The sequence below is a fragment of the Budorcas taxicolor genome, chromosome 17 (assembly GCF_023091745.1).
Source record: "Budorcas taxicolor isolate Tak-1 chromosome 17, Takin1.1, whole genome shotgun sequence".
NCBI lineage: Eukaryota > Metazoa > Chordata > Mammalia > Artiodactyla > Bovidae > Budorcas > Budorcas taxicolor.
Window position 1 is genome coordinate 12,931,075 of NC_068926.1, and position 13,717 is coordinate 12,944,791.

General features: G+C 42.9%; 1 protein-coding gene across 1 annotated transcript in view; it reads left to right on the plus strand.

Moving 5' to 3' along the window:
• The window catches only part of ZNF827 (zinc finger protein 827), a 188,751-nt gene that overhangs the window by 41,378 nt on the left and 133,656 nt on the right, over nt 1-13,717 (plus strand). Inside the window, exon 3 of the mRNA XM_052654889.1 lies at nt 9,479-9,651. Within this exon, the coding sequence (XP_052510849.1) occupies nt 9,479-9,651 (173 nt within the window). The remainder of the gene's footprint in view (nt 1-9,478; nt 9,652-13,717) is intronic.

Here is a 13,717-nt window from a genome sequence, read left to right on the forward strand (position 1 = left end):
GCTCACTCCAAGGTTTCTGAAGTGTCAATAAAATCCTAAAAATTTTATCAATGCTGAGTTTCTCTTCTCAATTCTCACCTGCCATCTGGTGAGGTAAAGAGAGAAATGGCTAAAATTAGGGAACAAGGAGACAAACAGAGGGACCAGAGTAATTTTTATAAGGGAATTAATCATTCCTGGTTTATAAAAATTTCATTATGGGGAGCAGCAGAAAGAGAGGTATGGCCATCTATGTAAAATGTTACATTATGTATATTCTTCATATGGTTCTTAAATAGCTGAATTAAATGGTGTTTCTCCTATAAATTCACCTGGACATTAGTTATTTGGAAAAGCTTATACAAAATAGTAATAAACTTCAGCTTGCTGGTGGCTTGGAAAGAAGGACCTGGTAAGACTGTCTCCTGAAGGCAGACTAAATGGCTTTGTTATTTTAAAGAGTCTTGGGTATAACCAGCAAGTTACAAAGTATGAGCTTTTCATTCGGGTAACTAGATGCATGTGAGGAGGAGGGGAGGTCTCAAGCTTCCAGGGTGGGCTAGACTATTTTTGCCTGTTTTGTTATAGGATCTACAACCCAGGGACAAGATGGGTTCCCGTTTTGGTTTAAATGTCCACAGGCTTCCCTGGTGACTCAGATGATAGGGAATCCACCTGCAATGCAGGAGACCCTGGTTCTATCCCTGGGTTGGGAAGATCCCCCATAGGAGGGCATGGCAACCCACTCCAGTATTCTTGCCTGGAGAATCCCCATGGACAGAGGAGCCTGGGGGGCTACGGTTCATGGGGTCGCTAAGAGTCAGACACGACTGAGCAACTAAGCACAGCGCACTGCGCAGCACTAACCACGCCCACCGGGCTTCTCAACAGGATTGAATATGGAGGTCTGTAAGATAAGGATTTTTCTTTTCTCTTTACTGAATTTATTCTGTTGCTGAAACACTTACTATTTGAATCAATGACCATGTTCCAGTTGAAAGGGGAGGGAAAAGAACTTGAAATGGGACCCTGCCACCTCTTTTGCTGATTGACAGGGACCCCCATGTGCCTCTGTTCACACTCCAAGAGGTAGCTCCGCTGACAGAGTAATTGTATTTAAAAAGAAACACTCATTTTGCAGAACTCAGGCAAGAGAAAAGATGGCTGCAAAGAAAAGCAGGTGGCTCTTAAAATGATCCCCTGTGTATCCATGTGGGCGCACCCTAAGTTCAAGTTCTGTTTCTTTTAAACTAAAAAAAAAAATTTTTTTTAAATTCAACTACAGTCTGCTTATTTAACTATAGTTGATTTACAGTACTGTTATTTTCCATTGTATAGCTTCATATTCTTTTCCATTATAGGTTCTTACAAGATGCGATACAGTAAACCCTTGGTGTTTCTTTTATATGTAGTGTTGTTTATCTGTAAATCCTGTACTCCTAATTAATCCCTCCCTGCCTTTCCTCTTTGTTAATAGGTTTGTTCTCTCTGGCTGTGAATTTGTGTCTGCTTTGTAAATCAGTTGATTGTATCATTTTTTTAGATTTCGCATGGAAATGGCATCACGTGTTACTTGTCTTTCTCTGTCTGACTTATTTCACTTAGTATGATAATCGCTAGGTAATATGGCAATGCCGTGTCGCTACAAATGGCATGATTTCATTCTTTTTAATGGCTGTATCTGTATATAACACACTTTGTTTATCCATTCATCTGTTGGTGGATGTTTGGGTTGCTGGACAGGCTCTGTCGCTTATTGCATGCGCTGGAAACAGGAGAGGCGGTGCCTCTGTGCACTTGTCACTTAAAGTAAGTGTTATCACTTCCCAGGATCCTAACTGGGTTATGGATTAAGAAGTGGATAGAGTATCTGATTTTGTTGTTTATCTTTGTACCATGGAGAGATGATTTGGCTGGTGTTACTTAGGTCCCTCACCAGTTTTTAAATCTGAGGAGTGGGAGGGAAGGTGGGTCTTTCCATCCGTTCCCCACCTTCCCCCCTCTCCCCTTCTCCACAGGGCACTGTTGGTTTCAGAGCCACCTGCGGGCTGGATTGGGGTGTGACTCGATTTTACCTAAGAAGTATGCAGTGAGATGCAGTGAGAGCTGTCGCCCATGCTTCTAAACAGTTCTCATGACCACTTTTATTTTTATGTTTGGAAGAAATCTTAAGTTTAATTCACAATAGGTGGGTGGACTGACTTCTCACAGGGAAAGGGTTTCTGTTGCCCACTGACTTAAAGAAACAAGTAATAACCACTCCCCCAAGAAAAAGTCCACAAAAATACACACCATCCCGATTCTAAGCAGGGCTTACATTTCGAAGCTGTTTCTCAAAATGTTGCACAAAGGGCATATAAAGTTGATTCTGGAGTTACAAAGCGAGATGTGCTAGGAAAGCCAGCCTTGTGTTGAGTCATTTAGACACTAGCGTTTCTTTGACCTTCTTTAGGTCAAGGGAAGTCCAAACCATGAAAAAAAAAGTGTCTTTTAGGTCTGGCCTTATTCTTCTTTTTTGAACAGGATTCAGTTGTTGCCAGGTCATAGTGTATTTAATTTCTTAAAGAGCCCATCACTCGATAGCCTTTCCCCCTGCAAAGAGAGGTGATGCTGGAGTAGGAGGTTTCTTTCATGTGACCCTGCGCCCTGGCACATTCGACACTGCTCTTCTGAAAGGGGACATGGAAGAGAGAAGATTATGTCCGTTTGCTCTAAAGATAAATGTCACACATTGACTCAATTCTCTTTGAAGCTACTGTTCTGCTGCAGCTCAGAACAAAATAAATAGTTTTCATTTTAAAGACAAAGTTTCTTGTAGAAGGCTACCAAGATTCCCAGGATGCCAGGCTCCTGGTTAAAAGAAATCACGAGGAGCCTTTCCCAGAGAATGTCTTCCAAAAATCTTATTTTCCTGAACAAAATTTAAATATGCTTAGAAGCAAGCTGGTCTCATACAGTTGGGAGCTAATCATTCCTAAATAGGAATGAGATATTATTAACATTATTGCAAAAGCAGAGAAAGTCCAGAAAGACAGGTCACCTCTTCTGATACTCCCCTCAGGTCCATCATTATTAAAGCCGTAATCTGGGGATGATCGCATACAGGGACTTTCTTAGAAAAGGAATCCGCTTTTTAATCAAGATTCAGAACTCTGTCGCTCATCTCCATAATATCTCCCTAGGGACTTAAACTTAGATTGTCTCTAGATACCAAGCTTTTCTGTAAGTTTTACTGAATATTTACCAGTTGTTAGAATATGCATCAATTATCTCAATATCTCCATGTCAGTAACAACAGAAGGACCCAGTGACACCCATGACCAGCAGAGTTTTGTGTTTCCCTGAAATAGGATTTGAAAGACTTGCCCAACAAATTCCATGGAAAGATATCAAATCCCTGTATGCTGTTACGAAGCGGGGTGTCTTATCCTCCACAAATATGCACTAGCAGGTTAGTGGACCAGAGTCGAGATGGATGGTGCATGGGTTACAGACACCCAGGGCCACCTGTCATCTTAAACTCCTTCAGTGTGTATGGAGAGGTCTGTTTGCAGAAACTACGCACTTGCAAATTATCTTGATTTTCTACAGATTGCCACTTAGGATGTAGCAAGGCAAGGTTTGATTTCAAAACCTATAAAACAATTAACATTTGTTTAAAAAATACCTGCATTGAACTACAGTGATTCAGTTAAAACCCTCCATTTTTTTTTTTAGCCCAGTGACCTTTTTATATATAGGCAGTAGGGCAGAGCACCAACCGGAAGTGAAGAGACTGTCTGTTATCACTCCTCTCTGCCACTCATGAGCAGAGGGACCATCGTAAGCATCCATCCCGATTCAGTTGCCGCCACTGCACACTGAGCAAGTTAAGATTTATCTTCAAGGTTCTTCCCTGCTTTAAAATTCCTTACTTTTACTTTCTTTCACTTTATTTGTCTATCCACTCAAAACAAAAAAACTTTTTTTTTTTTTTTTCCCAAGTTTTGAGTTACATATGTTGCTTCTTAAAATTCACTCTCAAACTTCCTGCATGATCTCTCTGCCTTGGACAGATCCTGTCCATTGTAAATAGATGGACACACCTGATTGTACTTTATTAATGAGGTAGTCACACTGCATGCATTTTGATTATAAGCTGCTTGGGAGTTCATTTTGGAAATAAGTGAGCTATGAGTCTGGGAACATCTCTGTGTGATCATCGTGGTTTACCTACTCATTCTTTCAAGATGTGTGTTGGCATAATGTGTGAAAAGCATGTGCTCTTGAGTTAATACTACGTCTGCTGGGACTTACTGGTGGATTCCTGTACCTTTTTTTTCTATTTCCAGTCCTTGTTTCATTTTTGGGGATACTATCTTGACCCAGCCCTTTCTACTGAATTTCATTATGGTCCAGCACAAATTACTGAATTGTACTTGGTCCCTGGCCCTGTTTTGGGTGCCTGAGACATGTAGGTAAGGACTTCCAGCTCTGCCCCAGCCCATTCCTGCCTCGACCCTGCTCTTCTTCTCCCCTTCCATCCTTTCCATCTTCCTCTTTTCCCTGCTGAGCTGAGCTTGACATCAGAATTCTGCATAGGCCGAGCTGGACCTACGTGAACAGCACTGTGGATTCCTACTGAATTTTATTTCCTCTTGGCCCCAGGAGTAATCTGTCCTGTTGGGTTAGGCCCTGGGCTATGTGTTTATTGTGTGATGTCAGTTGTTTAGATTTATCCCTGCTTTGATGGTAAGTTTTCTGCTTTGGAGGGTTCACAGTCGCTACTATTCACAGTCGCTACTATCATTACAATAGCTACTACCGAGAGCCTCCATGACAGGCATTTTATACACGTTTATTATGTTTTATCCCAATAATATTATTGCTTCTAAAGAGAACACGTTTTCTCCAAGGGAGCAAATCAGCAGCTATCCACAGCACCAGCTCTAGTAGCTCTTGGTGGAATTTAGTTTTCTTTGCAGTGATACTAACTAGTGGTTTATTGGGGGGAAGTTGTTCATCAAGTTGTAAACTCGGTAAAATGATGAACATTTCGACCCTGTTACCTTGAAAACATGTTGTGGTTCATTCTGAGGAAGTGGTCATATTTCTTTAGACTCTAAATCTGAGTGAAATTTACAGCTGTCAGTTCCTTGAAAATATTTTGGCATACAAAATAGAGTCCATCCTTATTTCTGTCTTTCTCAAAAGTAGTTAACATCGTATGTGTATGGAAAGCATCTTACCAAAATATAAATTTTTAATAAATAAGAATGCAAATATTACCAGGGGAAATTCCAGTTTTTAAACTCAATCAGTGTTTTCCGGTTACATTGGCTTCTGTCTTCCTTTCCTGCAGTGATCAGTTAAAATTGTCAAATAGTTACAGTAGTGTAGCTATTGGACCACTTATCTTCCAGTTAGTTTCTCTTCATTATGACTATTTGAACTTTTCCCCCAGTCAGTCCAAGGGCACACTCCAGTATTCTTGCCTGGAGAATCCCAGAGACAGAGGAGCCTAGTGGGCTGCCATCTATGGGGTCGCACAGAGTCGGACACGACTGAAGTGACTTAGCAGCAGCAGCAGCAGCATGTATATTTTGATATTAATTAAACCTAAGAAAGCATGGCTCCCAAATAAAATAAATGTGGATGAAATATGAATATGCAGGGTTTAATGCAGTGTCATCTGATCCATATGCAATGTGGAACAGCTGATTAGGGCAGAGGTGGAGGCTGTCAGGAAAAATAGGAGGCCTGTTGGTCACATTAGGCAAAGCCAGTTGTCCAGGCAAAACCAGAGGTGTTCCTTTTGTGAGGAAATGCCTTTTGATTGCCTTCCTGTGATGTGCCGTGAAATCTCAGGTCAGGGTATGACATCTCAGCTTTTCCCTCCTCTCCCAGACAGTTGTGTGAAAGGCAGTTTAGGGTTTAGACCCTGGAAAGTACTTCCTGAAGATGGGGATTAGTGGCAGCCTGTTTGTGTATCTCTTTCTTATTACTGTGATGTTCTTAATAACCCCAAATAGACATAATTTTACCCCCTTTGGCTTGTGACAGTAATATCACCTAGGGGCCTGATTCAGTCTTCATATATATAGTTTTATTAACTTGCTTAATTTTTGGCCGTGCTGCATTTTTATTGCATGTGGGCTTTTCTCTAGTTGTGGAGAGCTGGGGCTCCTTTCCAGCTGCAAGGCGCAGTCTTCTCATTGCAGTGGCTTCTCTTGTTGCAGAGCACGGGCGTGCCGGCTTCAGTACTTAAGGCTCGCAGGCTCAGTAGCTGCAGCTCCGGGGCCCTAGAGCACAGCATCAATAGTTATGGCGCACAGGCTTAGTTGCTCTGTGGCACGTGGGATCTTCCTGGATCAGGGATTGAACCTGTGTCTCCTGCATTGGCAGGCGGATTCCCTACCACTGAGCCCCCAGGGAAGCCCCTGATTCAGTCTTCTCTCTCAAATCTGTTATTCAACATGCCGTCTTTGTGATCCAGATGTCAGAGTGGAGGGAATGATGGTGAAGGATAGAAAATGAGGGGCTGAACCAGGGATAGGAGTCCAGGTCAGCAGGGGCAATCAATAAGATGGGAGAAGAGCTTGAGTGGTTTAAGAAAAAGTGTGTTGATAAGCCTTTACAAAGTGTGCTTTTCCTAGAGTAAAAGGAAATCCTCAGTCTCCACCCTGTCCCCCAATCGGAAAAGGGAGTTCTGTGATGGGACCCATCAAGTAGAATTTCCAGACTTGAGGGATATGTTTTCAGATAGAGAATTCTTTTTCAAGGTCCTCTGTTGCCCTAACCAATATTGCTTACACCTATAAGCAATGTAAAAACAGCATCTTTGGAATGCCCTGGCTTTATTCCAGAACTCTTCTGATTTCATCCATTTTAAGTGGTTCTTTGCATGTGGAGATTCAGTTGACTCCATGAATAAATAATAAGATTATTTAAAAGTTTACACTTGGGAATATTTCCTTTTAAAACTATAAAAGTAATGTATATATTAAAAAAAATTCAAATAGTACAGAGGAATATACAATGAAAACAAGTTTCCCACCATGATCCCTTCCTTTTAATCCACAGTCCTTTAAAATGAATTGCTTAATGGTTTCCTATGTACATTTCTAGATAATTCTCATACAGATAAAAAGATCATTTTTTGTTTCATTTATTCATATCATTCTTCCTATTTCTCTTTTTTTTGCCCAAGTATTTAAAAGCAAATCCCAGACCTCATATTCATTTGCTTGCAAGTATACATATACATAAGGACTTTAAGGGGCTTCCTTGGTGGCTCAGAGCATAACGAATCCACATGCAGTGTGGGAGACCTGGGTTTGATCCCTGGGTTGGGAAGATCCCCTGGAGGAGGGCATGGCAACCCTTTCGAGTAGTCTTGCCTGGAGAATCCCCATGGACAGAGGAGCCTGGTGGGCTACAGTCCATGGTCGAAAAGAGTCAGACACGACTCAGCGAGTAAGCAGAGCACACAGGGACTTTAAGGGCTGCCCTGGCAGCTTCCCTGGTAAAGAGTCTGCTTCCCTATGCCTGCCTATGCAGGAGACGCTGGTTTGATCCCTGGGTCAGGAAGATCTCCCAGAGGAGAATGAAATGGCAACCCACTCCAGTGTTCTTGCCTGGGAAATCCCATGGACAGTTGAGCCTAGTGGGCTTTAATCTATGGGGTCCCAAGTTGATCACGACTTAGCAACTAAACCTCCACCACCACCACCACCACCACCAAGGACTTTAAAAATGCATAGTCACAAGAACTGGTATTACATGAAATAGGATCAACAATTGTTATATGATATTATGGAACACCCGGGCTATAATCAGTATTTTCTTAATTATCTCAAAAGTGTCCTTTTATAATTGTTTCATTCAAATCGGGAGCAGAAATAAGCTTCACACCTTGCATTTGCTTGATCTGTCTCTTAAGTGTCTTTTCATCTGTAACCTCTTCCCTTTTTAAAATGCCAGTTACTTGTTGAAGAAACTGGGTCATCTGTTCTATAGAATGTCCCACATTCTGAATTTGGCTGATTCCATCCCTCTTCGTGTGTTTAACTTTTTTTTTTTTTTTAAACCACCTGTATTTCCAGGAAACTCACTAGTTATCTAGAAGCTTGATTAAATATTTTGTAAAAATATTTCATACGTGGATTATCAAAGGGCACCCAGAGTGCATCCATTTTTAGTGATGCTGAGATTGAGTAATGGTTTTCTAGCTGTTGTCAGCTTGATACATCCTTTATAAAGTCCCCTATCAACCTTTAACCTAGTGGTCTGAGCAGCAATTGGTTCCTATTTTCTAGAGAATAAAAATATAATCCTTCTAGACTTATAGTTTTAAATCTTGCTCTATCTACTAACTACAATCTTGGACATGTTTCTGTATCAGCATCTGTTGATCTAATTTATTTTTTTAAATGGGCTTCTTACATTTTATTTCATGAGTGTATTACAGTGTATTTAACCAGCTTGGAAATGTTTCTGATCCCTCATGAAGGGAAAGCCTGAGTCCTTCATTCTGTTTTTATTTCCTCTATCCCCAAATAGCAGAGGCTTGTGTGACCCTGTACAGTATAAATTGGTAGACCAGAAGTGTAGCAACATAGTGTCACAGCAGACACCCTCCCTTTTGGGGCTGGTGGAGGAGTGATCCCTGCTTTCCTTGCAGGAAGTACTTGGTTTGTTTGCTTTCCTGAAAAATGGAAGCATTTGCGGCCGCCTGATTGTAGCTTTTCCCAAAGTGGGCGGTGGGCCCCAGGCTCCGCAGAGCAGGGCAGCACACCTTAGTGGCCAGTGGAGGGTCAAAAATAAGAGAGTGACAGCGTCTGACCCTGAGGCCCCCAGTGGCCAAATTGGCAGCAGCGTCTGCCCAAGCCATCACAGCACAAGTCAGCCTGAAATTTGTCTCCATTAGGGTTTGGCGTGTGAGGTTTATGATGGCTCTTTGGTTTCCAGCGTGGCGTTATTCTCAGTCCCTTTGACTTGTTTTTATTTCTTGCCATTTTCCAAGTTCAGTAATTCCGATATGAACTCGAGTCTGGCACTTTCCTTCGGGAAAGCAAGCCCTGAAGTCGGGTTTCTCTGGGCTGAGGTGTGGGATGCCTTCTGAAGTGCGGTGGGATGGCCTCTGAAAGCAGGACTTTCCCAAGGCAGGATGAGCAGATTTTGAAAAAATGGAACCCAGTCATGAGAAGTCATGAGATGAACATAGCTTTCTACCTGAAGAAAAGCAGGAATAAAGCTTCCTCACAGATAAAGTCTTGGAATGAGAAAAACAACTAACAAACGAAAAAGGAAAACCAAAAAAGACCTCCAGAACTCAAAACCAAAAAAAAAAAAAAAACCCAAAACCAAAAACAACAAAAACGAAAGGACAAGCAAAAAACCCTCCCCAGCCCCCAGTTCCTTGTTAGTTTTCTTTATAGAGCAGTGCATGTGAATTAGTGCTGGATGCAATGTGCCTTTTTGTTTTCCTTAATTTTCCTGTCTTTCTCCTTCTCCCAAGCCTCTGAAGAGGAAAGCGGAAAGCCTTTCCAGTGTCCCATTTGTGGTCTGGTTATAAAAAGGAAGAGTTACTGGAAGCGGCACATGGTGATTCACACAGGTTTAAAAAGTCATCAGTGTCCGCTCTGTCCGTTCCGGTGTGCTCGCAAGGACAATCTCAAATCCCACATGAAGGTAAGCCCCCTGCGGACGGGAAGGTGAGGCAGGCACAGCCAGGGCCCTCGCACCAGCCGGGGTCTGAGCTCAGGGTCTAAGGTAGAGTGTGATGCAGGTAAAAGGATCCGCATTGGAAAGGATCTCGTTATAAGCGTCTTCATGTCCATTGGACAGCCCAGAACTTAAAGGCAGAGAGCAGCTTCAGCAGCCAGATAATAAATGTCGTGTAGACCCATCCTTTCCTATTGGGGATCAGCAGCCTAACCTGGCCTTGCAGGGTGATGCTTTTGGAGGCACTCGGAGGAAAACTTGGGGAGGAATAAAAAGCAGGGAAAGAGGTTCAGGAAGAGCTGTTGGACCTGCCCCTCTTCCTAGAGGGAGCGCCCTCTTCTGTTGTTTCAAACCCAGAGGCACACCCAGAGACATCGTGCAGGAAGTGTGAGGAAGTTGAAAGTCATCTGGGCTTTAACTTCCATGCTGTGGCAGGCTTGGGGGCCATTCCTGACAAGACTGGGTCCCTTTGAGGTGTCAGGGTTTGAGTTGTCATAATTCCCAGGGTCACACTTAGCAAACATGGAAGATATTTTTTTCAGTGTTCTATTAGGGACAGTTGGAGGCTTATGCCTGTAACGAGCATATAGGGAATTGTCTAGACTACATGCCACTCTTAAGTGAGCTGGGGGAAAACTTAGGCAGCTACATAGTCCTTTTAGCAGACTCTGTTAATGCTAATTTTGTCTGAAGTGCAAAGAGATCCAGTATCTGAGATGCAAGAGATCAAAAGAGCATGGGCTTTTGATTTTGACAGGCCTGCCTTTAAACCTTATTGTGCAACTTACTGGCTAACTGGCTGTGAGCAAATGCGTCTTTAGACTCAATTTTCTCATCTGTTAAATGGGAATAGTTATGTCCATCTGGAAGGGATATCATTAATATTTAAGGAAATAGTGGCCAAGTATTCAACACAGAAATGTGCAGTGGTAGTTGTTTGATGTTAGCAACTGTTGTTGAACACCTTAATAGTAATAACCATCATCTTTACTGATATTTGCAGTAGCCTGGCTGCCAACATTATTTGTAAAGTGTTTACTATCCTGCCGTAGGAAGTGTAATGTGTAATGTAAAGTGTAACATAATGAGATAGTTGCTTTTCTCAAATTCTTGTAGTCTCATACTTCTAAATAGATCAGGAATCATTGTTTAGAACTGTGGAAATAAAAGAGTGTGATCAGACAGAACCTCTACTGACATTAGGAAATAACTTGGAAAGTTTTAAAAAAAAAAACAACCATAATATAACTTGTTTTCTACCCTTTGTCTTTGTCTCTAGCGGGTATAACATGCCCTTCATCATCAGAATCCATTTAACCAGGGGTTCTGGTTGGTAGAATTTTAATGAGCCGACTCAGGTTTTGTACTTGAACCCTCTTCATCCTCTGTCACCTCTTCCAAAGTAAAATCTTGTATTTTACACCGGCATAAGTGGGGAAGGAGACTTTCAAAGAAGTGCATTTAAAACTAAAATTTGCTTCCATTACTATGCCCTTACACTCGGGTGTAGAAATCGGGCCTGGCAAATTTAAAGCTTCAGTGAGCAGAAAACTTGCATCTGGCCTGACACCTTGTAAGCCTGGTTTCAGCTCATGGTCACTTAAAACAACCTATTTATAAACCCATGGGGGGAAAAAAAAAAAAAAGCTGGGTTTTCAGTAGCAGGAACTAGTGACCCTGAAACTGCAGGGAGATGAGTGGGGTGCCTTGGTGATACAGACGGTCGGCCACAACAGCATCACAGATGAGAGCAGGCAGGGCTCTGCAGGTCGTGGGGTCCTAGAGTGCTTTCAGAACAAATCAATAACCAGTACAATGAAGCAGTTGTGGGAAGTGACTACTTTATTCAAACGCATGGTGTCCTAACCTGTTGAGCTTTTGAGGAGAGATGTATGAGAAGGGCTCATGCAAGTTTAATTCCTCAGACGGTGTACACTTTCTCTTCTGTTCTCCACGTCACTTATGGGCTCATGGTTTTTGCTTTCATCAAAGAATTCATGATTTAATTTTGATGAGATAGACTTTAATTTTGCTAGATTTTGAAAACATGGTCTACAGAGAAATATCACGGTGGTTTCCTTAGGAATAGATAGTCTCTGCTCTGTTCCCCAGAGGCTATGGTAGGAACAGATTTCCTAGAATGAATCCTGCCTCAGAAGCAGAGGCAGTATTGCCTAAAGGTTAATATCTCAAACCCCATGGTCAGAAAAACAAAAACAAAAAAGCCTTAGACTCTCAGTAGCTGTGGAGCTTTGGGCAAATCATTTAACCTCTCCAAGCCTCTGTTTCCGTTCTTAGAGATAGTAATCGTATGATACATCTCATGGAGTTGTTATAAGGGTTAAATGAAATAATAGATATAAAGCACTTAATATGATGCCCAGCGTGAAGAAGCCCTCAATAAATGTGGCTACTATAGTAATTACTATCCAAAAGCCATGTGAATATATATTAACATTTACATTTAGAAATAAATCGATGACACGGCATAAAAGAATGACTCTAAATTTTATTGCTTTTCTGTCTTTGTGACACAAAGAGAATTTAGAAAAACCGAGCAAAAGAATCTGAAAGTGGCCCTTAATCCCATCACGTAGAAATAACCATTATTACCATGCTAATCTGTAGCCTTCTGTATTTATTACATAGATTTACTTAAGGAACAATGGGATTCTAAGGGATTTGTTCAACCATAGTACTTACTGGGTTCTAGGCACCGTACATTTTCTGAGAGGCTGCCTCTTCTTAATATATCATGCAAATGTTTTTATGGCTTGCTTCGGAAGGAGCTTGTAAATGCCTCCAGCTTCCTCAGGGTTATCTTAGATTTCCATTAAGTCTTTTACAACTTTCCTGGATGAGTGAGCATACAGGAATTCAATACGGAATTCATAAGAGAAGGTGAGGAGGGCGGAGAACAGGAACACGGGTGAAGAAGCGGCCCGACGCAGGCAGCGGTCGGGGCGCCGACGTTTTCCAGACTCAGCTGTGCCAGGCAAGGCAGCGACTGCTGGGCTCGCCCGCTCCCAGCCTGCCTGGTCCCCTAAGCAGGGTGAGTGGAGGAGATGTTGTTCCCCAAACTGTCCGACTGCTGCACGGGAGATGAACACACTGACACAGCGGTCTTTAAACTCCTTGTGGTGGTGACATGCACTCTCTGTGCAGGGCGGCCAGCAGGCAGCCCATCTCTATGTGACCTGGAAAGAAGGACACGCTTTAGTCAAGTGTTTCTTGACCGTAGCCGACCGAGAGCGATTTTGAAGGCGATGTCAGGCTAAAGAGAGTACAGATGTTCCCAGAAAGGGCTTTTATTGTCAGGAGAGCAGGGACAAGCTTTCCCTCCAAGGCCAAATGCGAACTCGTGCCCCTCTGGGCAGGTCTAGCCCAAATATAATGCCAAGTGTGACCATCAGCACCATATCCACTGTTTTTCTTTTCCACACTCACTCATTTCCCTGCAACTAAATATAGCCAAGCCAGGCTCGGGTAGAAAAGGAGCTGTGCACGGGGCTTGGGCACAGACTCTTTTGAATCCAGGGCTCCCTGTTGGATTTTAGAATCTGGACCCCATCCTTTTTCTTTTCCAGAAGCTGCTTCCGGAGCTTTGTTCTTGGATTAGCGCCTGTCCTCTGCCAGGGCAATAGATGTCAGGACATTTCTGAAACGGGATCTATCCCACCACCCTGCTCCCGGGGATGGCGGAAGCTTTCTGCCTAGTGACCTTTACCACCTGGCTCTGGGGCGAGCCGTGGGTGGCACCTGTCAGGATTCCCTGGGGCTGTGACCGGAGGCCCCACAGGGTGCCAGCTCCCGCGCGCGGGGAGAGCTGGGCAGAAGAGAGGGTGGGGAATGGTCCCGATTGTGTGAGGAAGAAAGCAAGTGAACCCATCCGCTCCAGAGTGAAATCCTTTTGTTGTGAAAGAGCTGAGACAGTCCTCAGCCAGCAACAAAGGGTGCATGCCATCCTCCAGCCTCTCCCCACCTGGCAGGCGGAAAGCCTTTTAATGACCAAGGCTTTGCTGCAACTGAATTT